At 43.2% G+C, this 19,257-nt stretch overlaps 1 protein-coding gene across 1 annotated transcript in view; it reads left to right on the top strand.

The window, feature by feature from the left end:
• SH3BP5 (SH3 domain binding protein 5) overlaps window positions 1-19,257 on the top strand; it is a 52,452-nt gene that overhangs the window by 22,067 nt on the left and 11,128 nt on the right. Inside the window, exon 4 of the mRNA XM_061996884.1 lies at window positions 12,166-12,330. Coding sequence (XP_061852868.1) covers window positions 12,166-12,330 — 165 coding nt within the window. The remainder of the gene's footprint in view (window positions 1-12,165; window positions 12,331-19,257) is intronic.

Raw genomic sequence — 19,257 nt, 5'->3', positions numbered from 1 at the left:
ATTTATACATCCTACACTTTTGTGGTGTGAGAACTCATCTGTTGATGGAACTAATCTGTTCGTATAAGCTATTGATGCAAAAACTGTAATTGGTCTTTTCATCATTAGTAGAAGACATGCCTTGGAGGGCTCCATTACTTAAATTTGTTAGCTGTGGACTGTAAATTAGAGGTTCTTCCCTCTTCTACTTTGCAGAAGTAGAAGAAAGTACCATTTACATCCAAGTATTTGAAGAATTTATCTAGAAGAGATGAAAAAAAACTTACTCTTTTTGGTCTTTCTTCTGCTTTCTCCAACCCCACAAACCATCTATTAGTTCTTAGCTATTGTGTGTAGCAGCAATACAAAGCCAGATAGCTGTTCAACCTCCTCTTCATTAATTGTCAAGAATGTAATTATTTTGCCTACCTTTCAAGAATACTTTTTTTCTTCATATTGTGAAATACTAGAAGTGTTGTGCAAGTAGGTCTGAAATATTGGAATACTGTGGTAAGTTGGTGTAGAAGTGCCCTCTGTTCTTTGGAGTAACAAGGAGAAGGCTAGGACAGGAAAGCTTGGGGGAAAGATGCCACCTGATTTAGGCAGAAAGAGGTGGTATAGATGAACTGGCTATTACACTTACCACAGGTGCGTTAGCAGCTCTCAAAAGAGTGCTGGGATGTGAGAATAGAGATTAATTCCTTTTTCTTCAGCTGTTGTCTGAAGATTTGGTTAACATCATTTTACATCCCCTTCAATTTGAAAAAAAAAGAAGATGATACTTAGACTGTGGATTGTTTTGCATAGCTATTGCCAAAAGGCAAATCTACAGCATTTGAAAAAAATGATAATTTGAAGGAAAGATTACCTTGCTCTGGTTCTCTCTTACTGGCTCCCCTCCCAAACTTTTCTGGCCAAGTGTAAAGGCTGTTTCAAGAAACAGTAAGCTACAGGATCATCTGTTAAAAATAGCAGCTGGCATTTGAGCCCAGGTGAGTTGAGGTCAGAGTGATATCCTGTGTACCTGTTTTGTATGGTAATTTCTCAGGGATGACTGATGAAGACAGCACAAGTCTTGCAGCTTTGTGGAAGTTGTTCAGCCACCCCAATCTTTATTGTGTACAGTGGTCTAAATAGGTGGGAGTTTATTACGAAGTGATAAATGCTTATGCTAGGGGCTGCTGCCAAAACAAATCTGATATGGATGTTGGTTATTGCCTTCTGGGTGTGTTTTGTTATGACTTCTAGTAAAACAGTACGGATTTATGAGCTCATCTGTTCTTGCTGGAAAAGGTCATCTGAAGAGTCTAATTTCTCTACAGCATGTGTGGAAACAGCTCTACATTTACGCAGTTTATGTAAGAAAAATCTCTCTTAATTGCTGCAAACTTGCAGTTCCACTGGGTCTGCTTCTGATGTTTGGGTTGGTTTGGGTTGTTTTTTTTACTTGGTGAAGGCTGCTAATGGTTTGTTCCTAGAGGAGGATTTTATTGCTGTGAAATGGAGTTGAAATTTTGTCTGTCCCTGTTGCTACCTAGACCTCTCCTTCAAGGAATGGACTTGGCCCTTCATTTGTCTGGGATGCATTCAAACCTTTAAGTGAAGCAAGCCTGTTATGCACTATGCAGCCATATAATTCCACTAGGAAAAAATGCTGAAGGGTCAGTAAATTAATTATCTTCAACAGATCCCTTAGGAAAATGACTGTCTCAAAAGCAGCTGCGAGCATGCTGTCAAAGATGTGTAAGGTCAGCCTTTCTGGGCCTTTCTTCCCTGCTATTGAGGATGGGCAGTTGCTGGTGAGTGTGAGGCTTCTTGGAAACTGGGAGAAAATGTCCAGAATAGCCCCATCACCCAGGTGAAACTCCTGCCCACACACTTGGTCTTTGCTTACATCAGTATGTGTGCATGCACAACATCTGCTTTCAGAACCAGGCTGCAAATCCCTTGCCAAACCTCTGGAAACTTCTGCTTACAAACATTTGCTGCTTGGGTGGCAATTAGGTGAGACAAGGATCTGGTGTTTCTCCTGAATGTATCTGTTGTATCTGTATGTGCCAAACATTTATTATTTGGGATAGTTAAAAAAATCCACTAAGGCAGGCAGTGTATCTTTTGCAGCATCTATTTGTAGGAGTTTGTTCCTTGCTTCTATATTTCATTACAGCAAAGGACTCTGCTGCCAGGTGCAGATGAGCATGTCGAGCCTCTATAAACCTAGAAACCAGCTGTAAACCCTAGACTCGCTGAGTCACTGCTTAAGCTCTCAGAATGCAGGTGCAGATTAGGAGGAGGATTATCTTGATATTTTTGTCTCTGAAGAAGATATTTTACTTTGGAGAGAAAAACCTGGACATATTCTGTGATCCCCTCTTCCAGAAGGCAGCAATCTTATAATTTTGGCTGCAACTAACAAACAGATGGCGATGAGTGCCTAAGAAGACTGTGTCTGGATGATATTAGGATGAACAATTTGACATATTCTGGTGCCATAGATGGGTTAATTAGTGTAACTCCAAGCAGTCCAGCATCTCACAACACCCTCATGAAAAATGAGGGTAGGCTAAAAGGCTTGGTTGGTGCCTCCCATAAAATCTCAGTACCTAAGTGAGCATCATCTCCCTGCTCCTGTGAGGCCAGGAGCTGGATGAATTAAAACCAGCTAGGAGTCCAGTAGGTTACAGATGACTGAGTGCACAGTGGCTTAGAGATGACATTCTTGTCCTCGTTTCACAAGATGCTAATGTATAGGATTGATGGGAGCCACCAGAGAACAGAGAACGGATGGCAGCTGGCAATTCAGTCCAGCCCAACATTGGTCTTAAGTGTTTATGGAAATTGTATGTTTAGATATTTTCTTTCTCATTTTCTTCCATAACCCCTAAAGAAGGGAGGTGGTACTCTGTCTTTGAGGAGACCAACTAACTATCTGTGTGCTGGTAACAGAAGTAGCTACTGAAGCGAGCTACTGCCTATGCCCAGAACTTTGTGTCTTTTGGAGTATGTCTTGTGATCCTGTCTTAAGGGAGTTATAGATATTGCCTAACTTTGGCACAGAGCTAGATGTTTCTTAGAACGTGCCTCGCAGGTCTGCTCTTCTTTCCTGGGCCTTTTTATAGACTGTAGGTTTACCAGGAGAATAAAACAGAGCCAGGAGTCAGGTCAGTTCTATAACAACTGAGCTGTTGGAAGAAGAGAGGTGGATGTGCGGATGGGACCAACAAGCTCCGCACAAGAGCAAGACACCTAATCAGAAGCAGAGACTAAGGGACATCTGGTTATTGCATTCCACAGGCATTCCATTATTTATACAGCAGGGAGGAAATGGTTTGTGCTCCAGAAAAGCTTTAGCAAGGCTTACTTTCCTCTTCTTCTCCCCTTTGCCTTCTCCACCCAAATAAAAATCTTCAAATCTGCTTTTGAAAAAGTAAATTTTAAACTCATGTACAATTTTATAGCTTTTTCCATAAACAGCTTAAAGAATAGAAGGGTGTTTCAGACTCTTGAGAGACTGTATGTAATGCAAACAATCATCACAGATTAATATATAGCTCACAAAGCCTCATAGATCTGCCAAAATGAGGTCACTCAAGGCTTTGGATTTTATAGGTTGGTTGTAAGTATCTGTACACTGCCTATAGCAAGAGCAGGTTTCTGGTTTTTTACTACCTCTTGTTTCTTGTTTGGCTTGGAGTTTTTTGTCTGTAAGGGAGAGGGGAAAGGAAAGTAATCATTCTTAAAAGCAAACAAAACCTTCACCCCACTACTAGTCTCATTATTCAGGAAAATGAATGTGTGGATTTGAGAATCTAGGAGAACATTCAGCATCACTTCATTATTTCTGTAGCTATATTCTTTGGTTTTGGAGAAAGTGTAAGAAGAAATGATGGTATTTTATAACAATGCTGGTTGTATAGGACCTTTGGAGGTCATCTGATCCCAACCTCCTGCTCAGAGCAGAACTGTCACCACTGCTGGATTATGTCAATGATGGCTTTGCCAAGTCTTGGAAACCTCCTGAGATGGAGATTTATAACCTCTCTGGGTAACCTATCTGTGAGTCACACTGCCCTTCTCTGCTAAGAGAAGCTTTTTTTTTTTTTAATGTGCAATCTGAATTTCCAAGCTGCTCTCTGGCTATTTCTCCATGCTGTATCATCCAGTACTGCTGAGAAGCATTTGTTAGATTCTGTCATCTTTGCAGCTCCTTCTCAAATTTTAGCTGGCAGCCGACTACATTCCTCCTTAGTCTCCTCCTTTCTAAACTAAAAAAGCCCTCATCCTTCAACACTCCACACAGGAGTCATTGTAGGCCAGCTGTGGCCCTCTTAAAATATAGCTTAGGATGCAGTTTGCCGTATTCACAGTAAGAGTGCACCTTTTCAGGCTTTTCGGTCTTCACACCCGTTATAACTAAATCTCAGGTCTTTTTTGGCAGGGCTGGTCTTCCCATCTGTGCTGATTGTGGGTTTATTCTACCCCAGGTGCAGGGCTGCACACTTCTTGTAGAACCTTGTGAGGTTTTTCTTGGACCAGTGGTATTTCTAAGTCTGCCATTTGCCTTCTCAACCAGCTCATCTAACTTGATATCATGTGCAGATTTGCCGCGGGTGCAGCGGTGCCAGTATCAAGGTGGTTGTTTGGATGTGGGGCATATCTGGGCTGCTCTTAGATCTGTCTGCCAGCTGTGTTGAAACAGATTGAAGAACTGGAGCCAAAATAGCATCAGTCAGCGGTGAGTTACTGTGAATGCTGCAGTGAGCACTTAACTGCCTTCACCCTGTATGCTTCTGAGTTATTGAATCCACTGTGATGATGAGCAAGGCAGATACACTGTGGTCACCAAGCAGGGATGGTGCTATCCTCATCCCTGCCAGGAGCTCGTGCAGGATGCTGTGCTGCAGTCAGTGTGAGGAGGGTGATCCCCGAACGCACCCAGTGCTATGGCAGCTCTGGTGGGAGACTGGTGGAGGAAGTCTCCTGTTTTAAGGCACGTTGCCTGTTGCACTATGCACAGCAAATTAACCGTGGGATGTTGTTAAAGGAATGAGAGGGAGCCAGAATGGAAACATCTGAAGCTTGCTTCCTTCTGAATAGTGTGACTGGGACATAGTTAATCATTATCTATATGCTAGTAAGCAAGTGCATGTTTGCTGGTAGCAATTAAACTATTGTTCTAAAGACTAATGAGTGGGAGAGACATGGGTTTCACAGTAACAAAAAAGCGTCTTTTAGAGTAAAGGCCTTGGGCCAGCACGTGGTGTACTGGTGCCTTGTTCTGAGCAGCAGCTGTGTATTCCCTTCACACTGCCATTTACAGTGATTTTACAAGCAGAGATTGTTTGTGCCTTCTATTGGCAATGAGGCAGAGATGCTGAAATGCAGCGGGTGTCAGGACCTTGGCAGTGAAGGATGAGGTGGATTCACCTGGATAAATGAGAAGCCAGTTTTGTAAATACTTGAAAATAACTGATCTTTACTGATGGCTATTTCTGTGGGAAAACTTGCTGGTTGTTTTATGATGCACTTTTCATCAATTTATTGACACTTACAATCTGGTTCTTTGGTGAGGGAGGCTGGCTGAGGGGAGAAATTCTGTAGCTGGCTCAGCACCACAAAATGTACCTTCTGCATCTATTTCTGGCAGCCTGACTTGGCTGTTAGCTGTGTGCACATGTGCTCATGGTTCAGAGGCTGAGCCATGTCTACCTAAGTATATCAGATGTCAGCTAACCTCAGGGGAATGCCATAGCTGTGTTGCACCATGTTTTGGGGTTAGTGATATTGTGCAATCCTGTGTAACCAGGCAGGCAAAAAGAAAAACTGGAGATCAGAGACAATGAGGAAGAGGAGTATATGCCTTGGTCGATGTTAGCACAGAAGATTGAAGCTACTTGTGGTAGAGTGGTAAAAATCCTCTATTAGGTCAGCTGGGAAAGAGCTCTGGCTACAGTGGGGGATTGGGGCAATAAGCACTGCGTGGCTAAACCAGAAAGTGATATTCTGTAATTAAAGAGTACAGGGTTTTCTGCTTTAAAAATGGACAAGCAGATGTGTCTGTGCTAGCCTGAAAATCTGTCTGTATGCTGCTGCCAATTCCAGAAGAATGACTGCATTTTAAAAAGGGCCTGGTTTTGTTTTCTTCTGCTACGGCCTAGCTGTTTTGTTCTCATCCCTGTCTTTAGCTAGCAACTTAATGCAACTGCTGTGTACCATCCCTTCTATGCAAGGTCCCATATAGGCCCTGTGTGTAAACCAAGCAGAGGATTGCCCAGGAGGGTGCAGCTTTTATCCCTCTAAAAGGCATTTGTCAGGAGTGAGATCCTTTCAGCAGTACCAGTTTGCAGTTGTGAACCCTGTCAGTGCCCCTTCAATTTTACATCCTCGTTTATTTCAAAAATTACCATATTTGATATTGCAGTGCCCTGTTTACTTCTGTGAGTGCTGCTTCTTTGTGTCACCTCTGGGTCACTGAGATGTCTGGGGAGTTCAGGGCGGTGCCAAGGAGCCAGGGAGATCAGCAGTGGATGAGCTGGTGAGAGGAGGTCACTGGTGTGGAAGAGCACAGGGTGGGCAGCAGCGAAGAGACAACTCTTGGCCATGAGGAGAGGTAGAGAAGAGGAGACTGAATGGGCAGAGCAAGGCTCTTGGATGTGCTGCTTGTATTAGGGAAGGGATTTACTGTTGTAGGAGTCTTGTTTGTAGCAGGTTACTTGCAGAGCACTGAGTTGCAGAGGAGAGATGAAGGTAGTGGCACAAAGAGTTGGTGCTCTATGTGGATGGTGCATGATGGACTGCTGTAACTGACAGTGGGATTCTCCTTAATGGAGATCTCTGTGTCTGATTGCATTTCTCAAGGGGTCCTACTCTATAATTTACACTAGTGGGGGAAGATTCTGCAGTAGTGAAGGCATTCAATTGAGTGTCGTGTCAGAAAGCACTGATGGTGACACAATGAGCTCCCACTCACTGTGACAATGGGAGCTGTGGCATGTGTTTTCCAGTTCCCAAGGTGCCAAGGCTTTTCTCATTTTCTGTAAAGGATTTCCCCAGACTTCTTCCTTCTTCTTGCTTTTGGAAGAAGGACTTTTTTGGAAGAGAGGCTCACTTTTATAACAGGTAGACTCTATCGAGCACCAGTGATAGAGGTGACAGACAGAAAGTTGACATCATCCCACTTGTCTCCAACCTCTCTTGGAGGTTTTTGTCCTCATCCCTTGTGCTACCTCAGGGCTAAACCTCTCTCAACTTGAACTATCAGTTTGTGCTTCAAGTCAAAAGAATCTAGTTTTAAGCCATTCATTTGAATTTTGAATTCTGATCTTTTGAGAGAAACAGTGCCGTTTAAAATGAAGTTCATACACTATGTCAGGAGGTTGGATGGAGACTTCAGCTCCTGTTGTTCTCTATGGTTTGAAAAGTGCATGGAGAATGTGGCTGTTTCCTTCGTGAAACTGAGTAACCTGTAGGCTTGGGTCTTGAGAGCGTGAGAGCAGTCTGTTGGCGATGGCACAGAACAACTTCTACGTGCTGGAGGGAGTTTTAAATGAAGGGTAATTATTGAGTAACTCTACTAACTAAAAAGTGTTTGAGAAACTTTTTTTTCACCTTGGCAAAACCACAAACCTGTTGATGTTTCTCTAATGAATAATGTGTCATTCTTTACCCTAACATTTGGCTTTTTTCTTTCCCAGACTTTCAGTGAGTTGCTTAAAATAAAAGACTGTGGACTGACTTGAGATAACTGTGAAACTAAATTGCTATTTGGACTAACTCTTTTGCTTAAACCAAAATGCATTTTGTGTTCAAAAACAGTGTTTCCAAACTGCAGTTGCAGAGTAGTGTTCAACAAATAGAGCCAGGAGAGAGTATTTAAGTAGAGTTTTGCTTCAGTTTTCCATTTGCCCACACAGTTACCGGGCACGAAGCTAAATGTGGCCAGGGCTACAGGCCTGCCTATTAACAGCTTCAGATTTCAGTGTCCTGCAGATGCAAGCAGGAAACTATCTGAACTGTAAACTTAGCTTCTGGTTTTTGTGCTATAAAGAGCATTTTCGTGCTGTGCAGCCAGTTGTGCTTCAGAGGCTTCATCAGAAGCTACTAGTACTGCAAGCTACCACTAAATATTGTTTTCAGTGGGGATTTAGCAACTCAGCTCCTAATGCTCTGCAGACATTTCGTTGGCTTAGATGTGTTGATCCCTGACCCGAGTATCTGTGCCAACAGAAACTTTCAAGTACTGATGCCGTTGCGGTGAGCAAACCATGCTGTGTGTGCATTGCCCCGGCCTCTGGTGTTACCAGTGTCACCAGGAGCCACTTGCTGGTGTGGTTCTGCCTGTGCCAAGAACGGACTGCCAGTCTGTTTCCCTGTGTCTGTACATCGTTTCTTGTGTGGGCAGGCCTGCTCCTGCAGCAAGGCAGCCATGCGACTGAGGCCTTCGCTGGGCTTTGATGGCCTTATTGCCTGGGAGTTACTGAGACCTGTCTCACCCTCAAAAGGCTCTTGCATGGAAATCAGTCCTGCTCTTCCTCCCAGCATCCTCAGCACTACTCTAGAGTACATTGTGCAGGCCCTTCACAGAATCTCAAGGGTTGGAAGAGACCTTGAAAGCTCATCCAGTCCAATCCCCTGCCAGAGCAGGACCACCTAGAGTAGGTCACACAGGAACTCATCCAGGTGAGTTTTGAGTGTCTCCAGAGAAGGAGACTCCACAACCCATCTGGACAGCCTGTTCCAGTGCCCTGTCACCCTCACAGTGAAGAAATTCTTCCTTCTGTTTCTTTGGAACCTCTCCTGTTCCAGATTGTAGCCATTGCCCCTTGTCCTATCATTGGACATAATTGAGAACAGCCTGGCTCCATCCTCCTGACACCTGCCCTTTACATATTTGTAAACATTAATGAGGTCACCCCTCAGTCTCCTCTTCTGCAAGCTAAAGAGCCCCAGCTCCCTCAGCCTCCCCTCATAAGGGAGATGCTCCACTTCATCATTTTCATGGCCTTGTGCTGAGCTCTCTCCGTCAGCTCTCTGTCTTGGGACTGAGGGGCCCAGAACAGGACACAATATTCCAGATGCAGTCTCATGAGGGCAGAGTAGAGGGGCAGGAGAACCTCTCTCGACCAACTGCCCACAGCCCTTCTGATCCACCCCAGGATGCCATTGGCCTTCTTGGCCATGAGGGCTCATTGCTGGCTCATACTCATCCTGCTGCCCACCAGGACACCCAAATCCCTTTCCCATACACTGCTCTCTAACAGTTCTTTCCCCAGGGCTCTTGCTGGGGTCTTGCGTTTTGGTTTGCTTTTTAAAAATCCTATCAGAAACTATTTTTCTGGAAAACTTTTGGGCTTTGTTTGCATTTGATCCCTTACCTTGCATGGGCCAAACTTACTAGAAAAAGAAAAAAACAAAAAGCTGTGAATTTTCAGAGAATTCAGCAGAGCATATTTTGGGGAGTAAGAGTCAGACTTCTTGCTGTGTCTTTGTTTAAAGATCCTCAGACGGCTTTCCTGTGCTTGGTGGGTACCATGGTTTAAGTTAGTTAGAGGCTGAATTAAAATAATCTTTTATCAATTCAGAAGAGTTTACTGAGTGTGTTATTACATTTGATACAGACAACTGGTGTCTGGGATGGTGAGGACAGGTAATGTGGGGTTTTTTTCTTAGACTTTCTAAGAGACTGTATTAGCGATGAATTTGCACCAGGATGCTGTTTATCCACTAACATTGGCCCAAAGCTCTATGGTGCTTTGGGATGTGTAGGCCTGCACGGAAAGGAACACTTTAATGCTCTGGCTGTTCACTTAGGCTGCCCGTAGTGTAAGCTGCCTGAAAGCAGCAAAGAGCATGGTTAGATGAATTTCTCTGATGATTTTTTCCTCAGAAGGCACTTCAGAAGGAAGTGCATCAAGGACCTTGGTTGAAAGGAAATTACTGCACTGATTGTGACGACTTTGATTTCCCTCCCCAGCTAGTAGCTGAAGGACCTCTGACACAACTCCTATTTTTCCATGGTTGCTTTTCGGGTAAAGTACCTCTCTCTGTGATAGGGGGAAGGAAGTAAGAAGAACTTGTTGCTATTTCAGGACACTGTGAGGGAAATTGTGTGCTTTATTTCCTTTTGAGACTTATGTTTAATTAGGAGTCATTCTCCCCTGCCATGGGGCAGGGAGGGAAGGTTTTTTCCATTACTTTTACAGATAACTGCAGTGCCTTGAATGCTGAAGGTATTTGATGCAGATGGTGTTGAGAAGATGTAGCCAGCAGCAGAAATGGACCGTTGTTCTACTTATTTCCCATTTTTTTAACAGGGACTCAGCCACTTCCCAAATAACCACCATTTCTTCACACTAAAACATCTGCCTTTATTCATAAGACTTAGTCATCCTCAATTTAGTATTCTGCCTGTCAGTCTTTTTCTCTATTTCATTCTCAGACTCCTCTGTATATCACAACATGTAAAGTTTTATTCATTTTGTTCTGTCGATGTCTGGTCAAAGACGTTTCCCACAGGTATCAACTGGAGTGGACCTGCTTCTGCAGGGGGATTGGACTAGATGATGTCTAAAGGTCCCTTTCAACCCTACCATTCTATGATTGAATGATTATTTTAATTGGAAACGAAAACTGTTGTCACAGTGCTGGATGTTCAATTAGTTGAACGTGAAACTCAGGTTTGAAGGGTGATGTTTCAGTGCAAAATAGCTCAAAAATGCTCTTTAAATACAAATTTATGAAACATAATATAGAAAAGTTCAAGTAAAGCTTTTATTTTTGAGTTTACAAGGTATCTGTGTGTTGAGCTCAAAAGGCTCTATAGTACAGTGTAGATATAGTTAAGAGCTAGTAAATGAACACAAAAGCTTCAGAAATGAAAGATTTCTGAAGGAAAACAACGTGAAACCTCCATGTTTGAGAGCCTGAAGGTTAAAACTGCTAATCATTCAGTGATAACTATGAAAAGAGAGGACATCTCTGTCTCATTAAAAACCTTAAAGACTTGTCAGTAGTACTAAAATGCAACACTGCAGACTGCTGAACTTTGTGATGACTTTTGTCTCCATAGTACTACTGGAACCTGCAGTATAACTGGCATCATTTCTACTGTATTCACTGCTCTGTTTTTTTGGGCTGAATGGACAAGGGCTTACTGCTGCCTTAGGAGCCCTGGAGGGCTGACACTCAGCTGTGAAAAAAAGAGGTGGCTCCAGCCTGCAAGATGGGATATTGGCATTTTACTTGAGGACTGTTTGGAGCGGGATTTGGATATTGCAAGAGCCTTGTTTTAAAACCTTTAGGAGAGAGAAAGATGGTCTATAAGTGTAATGTCTCAACATTTTTTTTTTGAGGTGCAGATTAAGAGATCCCAGCTCATTGATTAGATGGCTTCTTAGCTGTGCTTAGAAGGTTGTGTGTTCTGGGGGAGTTTTTGCTCTCATGGTAAGAACCATTTGGTTCACCAAAAGATTCTGTTCTCCCCTCCTTCCATGCAGACAGACACTCAAAGGAGCTTTGTTTGAGCTCAAACTTTGTGCTGTTCTGGTGAAAGGAAGCAGCAGTTTCCAAAGGGCATAGCAGGGCCTTTATCTGTGCTTTACATACGTTGCAAATTGCCTCAGTTACTTACCTCTGTGTCTGTGTATGGGAAACTGGCTGCGGCAGTTGTCCCGGTAATAGCAAAGTACAACAGTGTCCAGAGAATTAGCAGCCACCTTTCATGAAACTTGTTCGTGCTTTACAACAATGTTAACACTTCCAGCACATTTCTTAATCCTGGTTAGTGGTGCACCAAATGAGAATCCAACCTGACTAAACTCAGGGAGTGCCATTCTCAATGTGTTCTTGACATGCAACAAGTTTGCTGTTGTGTTTTCTTTCATTATATTTCTTGGTGATTAAACCTACATCATGAAGTATTTAATTCTCAGACAGGTGCTTATTTATAGGCCATCAGCTGTGTGTTTTCTGACTACTGATACCATGAGACAGTTGATTGCAAATCACCTGTTTGGGTGGGAACTACTGCCTTAGCAGTACTGACTCCAGTACTGTCACTTCCAGGTGAAAGCTTGGGTAACAGTAATGTTGGCATTGTGGTGCTGAAGACCGGGATTAGTGTGGTGGATCTTGTAAACGTGACTGTGAGGGTTCCTTTGTCTCTGATCCCAACTTCTCTTTTTTTAGGCACAGCTTGAAGCTCAGAGGGCAACTCAGGATTTCCAGAGGGCCACTGAAGTGCTGCGTGCTGCAAAGGAGACCATTTCACTTGCTGAGCAGAGACTACTGGAAGATGACAAACGTCAGTTTGACTCTGCGTGGCAAGAGATGCTCAACCATGCTACTCAGAGGGTAATACAAACCTGCCCCACTGTCTGTCTTTCCCATATTTTGTGTTCTTTTGTGGTATATGAGGTTTAGCTTCTGAAAGACCACATTTTTGTATTGGTTCAGGTACATGTTATGTAGGAAACAAAGCTACAAAGCACTATGAAGTCTGAGGTTAAGTAATTTGGGCCTTGGGTTGCTACTGGGACAGCTGTAGTTCTCTGTCTGGCTATGCTAGGAGCTACTGCAGGAGCTCTCTAAAGGAAAAAAAATACCAACCCTATAATAGGAATAAACAGTGTCTTAAGGTATATCTACATTTAGGAGTTATGCCAGAAAAATTGCATGGGGGTGGCTATTCTTGTGTACATGTGTGATGGAGACTCTTGGTTTGGGAAAACTGGGGCTCATTCCAATTTTAGTATAACCTGTTGTTAGCATGGAGTAAGTTGAACTTTACTTGAATTTACTCAGAGATGTGTGTTGCATTTTAAGCTTGCACACTGTTCCATCCTGAATTAACTTTCAAATTCAGGCAAGGTCTTCCCTCCTTTGTGAAATATTTTTAAATCTACAGAAGAGATACATCATCTAACAATGAAAGGCAGTATTCATCTTAACAAATGACAGGAAATTTCTTCTTGACAGATGCTGTCTTTTTCTTTCCTGACTTAAAAAGGCAGAAAGGTTCTTTTTTTAACATGAAAGAACCAAAAATCAAAGTTAAAACCCTTTGTTTTGTCAGAGTTCCCTTAATATGCCAGTGATGTTGAACTTGCTATTCCAAATATGCCAGCGTGCCATACAATGTTTGGATTGTCCTGCAGTCCTCAATGCAGTAGCTCTGTTCTGTTGCAGAAGCTCCTCAGATATAAGAAAGTCTCTGTTTCAGAGGGAGTTGTAAAAACCAGCTGCCTGATGAAGAAACAGGGAACAAAAAGGATGTGGGCTCTGAGTAAGGGAAAGATGGAAAACCTGGTAAATATTAAAAAAGAAAAAAACAAACTGCAGGGTATTGTTTGTGTTACTGTCTCTGTTATCATCAGGTATTTGCAGGTCTGGTGGCGTCTGATCCTTTGGGTCTGTGCCACAACATCAGCAGCTCTTGTTTTCCCTGGTTGTTATCCCTGCTTAACATGAGCAAAGTCCAGAAATGCACATTTTCAGAATAGATAACTGAGAAAACAGGAAGCATCCAAGAGTTGCTTAGAGCACCTGCCTGCTCAGCTGCTGAGGTCAGGGGGAGATGGGTAGCGACCATCTATCAGCTGCCTCTCTCTAGCTGGGATAAGGAAAACCTGTGTTGGGGGAGTGTGTAAGGACAGGAATGCTAGCAAGCTTGAGAGTTCAGATGGATTCCTCTTTTTCTTGGCTACTGTAGGAGGGGACCCCTGTGTCCTCCTACAACCCTTAATGCTCCCCTGACAGTCTGCAAGAGGAGTGCACCTGAGATGGGTTAACACAGTGATTTAGAGCAGAAGATGGCTGCTGACAGTGTTTGGTGGAATTGTGCTGCTGGTGGTGATGTGTATCATCACAGAAGGCAGAATACCTGCTTGTCAGAGGACTGATTCAAACCATAATGTCTCTGATGGTTACAGCTGAACCTGATGGTTACATAGGAGCCTTAGGTTTATTTACTGCAGTTATAAAATCTCCTAGGCAAGGACTGGATTGTGTAGAGCAACTGACGGCTCTTTGAATGGGAAGTGTGCTACCCAGCTCATCCTGGTGCTTAAAATAGCCTAGGTAAGCTCAGTTCCCAGAAGGCACCTATCTGTACCTTTCCAAGGTAGAACATGTTTCAAAAGTTACGTAGAAGTTTGTCTTGTGGTTTTCATTGGCTATGCTGGAGGTCTTAAGGCTGGGGCTGGAGCCAGGAAGGGGGAAAATGCTGTTGAAGTCCTGACTGACCAGGCCCAGCACTAGTTAGTGCTTGTCCATGTTCACTAACTTCTTACAGGAGCAGACTGAATACTTCCTTGGTTTCAGTGCCTGCAATTGGTGAAGTGCTTAGTGTTCAGTGAGGTAAATGGAGTAATTAGGGTCTTGAGGAACCATCATAATTCCCTACCAAGCTATGAATGAAAACTGGTTGGAGATCTACTGGAACAGAAGTTCTCTTTGATTGTCACAGTGTTGCTGTTAGCTCAGATCATTAATTATTAATTACATGAAAAATGACTAATGGAACACACTGTTTCTGAAGATATGAAGGCTGAGGGCTAAGAATAGAATCCCTCTACTTGCATATCTGAAGTCACTCTTGAGGAAGTTTTTGCACGCTGCATTTGCTAGGCTTTTTGCACATATTTATAAACGACAGTTGCCCTGGGCTGAGAATAATCTGGCACTGGGCCTTGTACAGCAGTAAATCAAGTGCAGAAAAGCACCCTGTGCCAAATGTTAGAAGTGGGCTACTAATTAATTTGTTTCTCTATTGATAGAAATGTCAGGCAAGAGTAAAGTGTGTTTATTTGCTATTCTTAGGCAGAGGTAGCGGGCTCTATTGAATTAGTCTGAAGTTTGGAACAAAACCTGAGCCCTGTAGCAGCTTGGTAGCTGACAAACAGTACAGTCAAAGAGCATAAAGGAAAAGGGTAGGTAAGAGCACAACTGAGACATTTTTTGTTTTTACACAGGCATGTATGGAAATACTGTCAAGTTACTTTGTCCACATCCTTTGGGTCAAGTGCAAAAGACTTGGGTTCCATAGTACCAAAGAGGAAATGCTGTTTGCAGACCCTAGCTGGGAGGAAATGAAGTTGCATGTTGTGATTTGCTATTAACACTATTTTTAATGTGACAATCAAGTGGGTTACTGTAAACAAAGCCTCTGTGGCCACTGATACACAGAATCGTGTAATTAAGCGGGTGAGAAATGGGAGAGTTGCTGAGATTTTGCTTATCCTGGGTGGGCTGGAAGCATAATGTGTGGAGCATGTTTCTATTTGCAGAGCAGACAGGACCAGCATGAATAAGATGCAGGGAGTACAGGCTGTCACTGTGCCATTTTTTTTCACCTTGCAGTTTGAGCTGTGCTTCCAAAGGAACAATTTGTGTGATCAGGGGAACAAGTTCACTGTAAGATGAATTCTGTGTTGATTATGACTGAAATGTAGTCACCTAGCTTGCATGTAGACAGGTCTCATGAGCTTGCCAGCTGCTTGCAGAAGAGTACTCTTCACTGTTAGCCTTTGGCTTAGCAGGCTTTGGTAAGTGCAATTGGTCCTTACAATTTGGAGAATATGTTTTTTGGGAAGTGGAAGAGTGTTACCTATCTGCTAGTACCTTGAATCATAATGCTACAGTTTGGGGTGCAGAGAGCAGGGCTATAAAAGGGGCAAAGGATGGAGAATTTTGGAGGGATGAAGGAGAAGGATCTTCTCATTTATACTCAGTTATCCACAAATATGTGCAAAAGGAAAGCTCTGACAGATGCATTACCTCGAGTTTGAGATGAGCTGGAGCAGAAAGGAAGATTCTTTATGGATTTCAAGAGATATTGCTGATTTCTAATTGCTGATGCAATCTGCAGTCTTAAAAAGGTTCTGCTTTTACAATCTTTCCTGAGATATGTTCAGTTCATAAATGTGGCAAGGAGAAGAAATGTTTTGGCTCTTGATCATGAGACATTTTTAAAAAGGAAGGAATGATGGGAGAGTGAGGAGGGAGGAGACATGCTCTCTCTAGGTTTAATTTGGCTTGTGAAGCTCCCTTTGATATTACACCATCAAGTACCATCTGTCAGTGTAAAATGCGTGGGTGCTTTCATGATGGAGAGAGGAGAGATTCTTCCTGCAGATAGAAATACTTGGAGAAAAAGAGGGGGAAAGAAAAGTCTGTGAAAGAAACAACAAAAATATCCACATCCTTCTCTGCCCTAATGCCCCTGTCACTTCACCCTGGAAATTCAGGGCTTGAATGCAATCCCTTGTCATGTTGATTCTGTCCTCTTGGTTTACTGATCTTGCATTGCCTCTTACCTTTCTTATTTCTAATTGTTTGCCTAAGAGAGCCATCGGGGTTTTTGGGGTTTTCTTTTGAGAAAGGAACAGTTGTCCAGAGTAATTCTCTGGTTTAGATGCTCAGCTTTGTGTCATTTCAATGATATTTTTTTCCTTTTGCATCTGTTGCTATTGCTGAAGTTTTGAGTGGAGTCCATCTCTGACTTCAGATCACGCAAACCTTTAGAGGGGGGCAAAGCTACTTGTACAGACTTATTCCTTCAAAAGATATGCTCTGCATCGAGCTTCCTTTCCCAGACATCTGGGTTGGAAACAGAGTAGGGAAGGAATTGATTAGTAACTGTGTTGGGGTTTTTGTTTTATTTTCCAATGGGTGTATCTTGAAGCCTGTGCTGCCCGGGACAAAGCTGATCTAGTAATAAAGGACAGGTTTGGGCTACAGCAGTGTCCTGTGAACATGTGGCCATCCTAGAAGCTCTGGATGTTTTTGTGTAAGAGCAGGCACCCTTCTTGCCCCAAGGGTATGAATGCCAGATATGCTATAAGGAGGAGAGGTGTGTCTTGAGCAGTCTTAAGAGGTGTCATCCTCACTCTTGTCTCCGCCTTTTCAAGGCGATGCTGCTGTACCTGGGATAGCTTAGGAGCATGGGCAAGGCAAAGCTGGTGGCAGAAGCACAGTGACTTTTATTAGGCAAAACAGCTTATTTGCTAACTGTGACAGCATGTTTACAAGTCCACATGAGACTGCTTTTTCCCCCATCTGTGTTATTAGGTCTGATAAAAAGTACTATTTTCTCACACAAGCCTTGTTGATGGTCTTCTAACACCTTTTTAAGAGGCGCAGGATCTTACTTTGAACCTCGCAGATGCAGAGGAGGTAGCATGGTTTGCAGTCTCTGTCCCACTTGCCCTGATGGACAGCTGCTCTATATAAAGGCTGTTGGGCTTTTGTGGAGGGATGGATGATATTTTTGTTTCTTCTTGTCCAAATAACATGTTGAAATGCATCTTGGCAGATGATGGATCTCCACAGAGGCGCCTCACGGTCTTCCAGCTATTGTTCTCAGCCTCAGGCACTCACTTTGAGCTACTGTTCCAGGGGATAGGTTGTCTCTGGCCTCTCCACAGACTTGTGTGGGCAATGTGAGCATGATGACAGAATGCCCGTAGGAGAACCAGGGAGTGAAGGGAGATAAGTTCTCCCTACATGATCAGTTTCTCAAAAGGGTGAAGTGTACAACCTCGTGTTTTGTTTTGTCTGTCTGGAAAGGGTCATGAATGTGAGTATTATGTGGCTTGCAGCAAATTTCATACTTTGTCAGATATTTTGAGGCATTTCCAAGTTGTAATCCTCAAATCCCAGTCCTGTGGGGTTCATCATTGCTGTGATGTTTGACATGAGATGCGCAAAGTCAATGCGATACTGGACACCTAACTTGCTTTATGACTCTGATGCTAGTAGTACATGTCATGTGCATCATAGAATTGTTTCAACTGGAAGAGACCTTGAAGATCATCAAGTTCAGCCTTTGTCCCAGCACTGTCAGCCACTAGACCATTTCCCTAAGTGCAACATCCACCCATCCCTTAAACACCTCTAGGGATGGTGGCTCCAGCACCTCCCTGGGCAGCTGTTCCAACGCCTGCTTGATCCCAGATATCAAAGTTGATGCTGATTTTTGCCCCAAGAATTTTCTCCAACGTGAGGGACTGACATTTAATCGAGCACTGGCAATTCCAGCCACCCCATTATTTTGTAGCTTCTGGCATTTTCAAGTTTCTCTGCCACACTACAATGAAGGTGAACCAACTTCTGTGCAGCCCTTGGAGGCTGCATTTTAGTTCAAGATGCTTCCACACTAAACCCAGCCTTGTCTGACATGTTTCATTAGGGAAAGCCATGGCATCAGTGTAGCTTTTGAACAGTTGTTCAAGGTAAGAGGCTGCAGCTTGTTTTCAGGTTGCAGGAGAAAGCCTGTTATGAATTTTATACATTTTTTAATGACTTTTCTTATAAAATAGTTGAAGGGTGTTAGACAGTTGAGTATTTTATTTTTAATCTCATTGAAAGAGCCTTTGGGAACCTTTTTCTCATAGTTTAAAGTTCTGTAGCAGCTTCTTTGTTAAATAATACGTGATGTGTGCAAATGAGGGAAACGTGGCCTCCAGGTGTGACAGCAAGAGCTTCTAGTTGGTGCTGATGTGCAGTTAAGCTTTGGTGTGTAGGAGTTTTGTGCTTTCATTTAGGCATCCAAAAGGACATGACAGTTTTCACAGAAGGAACAGCACTCCAAGCAAGTAAAAATTGAACCATGTTCTTTCTTCTATTCCATGCAGCCCGAGGGCTAGGGCACTTCCAAGAAATTGGAGCTTTGAGGGCAGGGTTATTTAAAATCAAGGTGTCTCAAATACTATACCTCTCTGGATCTGAGAGCTCAGGTGCATGTTCTAGTGGTGGGAGAAAGTTGGAGCATATTGGCTTGAAGTTCTGCAGTATTTGCTTTCACAGCTGAGACTTTTCAAAGTCCAGTAATGCAGAGAAATAAAGTCATGCCACTTTTTGTGTGGATGCCTTCATAGCTGTGAGAAAGAGCCTGAGAGCTGCCTGCTTTCTCCTCATTGCCAGACCAATGGGAAGGTGGCCCCATTTTTCTTGCTTCAGGCAAACCAGTTACCTCCCTGTCTGGATCTTGACTGCATTAAAGAAAACAATCTTTTTCACTTACACCTCTGACATCTCAAATTTGCACAGTAAAAGTACCTTGGATAGATTTATGGGCAAAGCATGACTGTGGGGTACCAGCAGAGCAGCTAATGGAGGGACATTTATTTCTCCTCTTGCTTTTATAGACTCTTAATTGCTGCAAAATGTCAAGGCAGTGAGCATTTGTTTACAAAACCTCAAAGAAATGATTGCTTAAAGATTTGGCTAGCTTGTGTGCAGGGCTGGGGAAGGCCTGGGCTGACCTGCTCGGGCAGGGAC

Source organism: Colius striatus, chromosome 5 (genome assembly GCF_028858725.1).
Source record: "Colius striatus isolate bColStr4 chromosome 5, bColStr4.1.hap1, whole genome shotgun sequence".
NCBI lineage: Eukaryota > Metazoa > Chordata > Aves > Coliiformes > Coliidae > Colius > Colius striatus.
The sequence above is the reverse complement of the archived record's forward strand: the minus strand, read 5'-3'. Positions and strand labels throughout refer to the sequence as shown.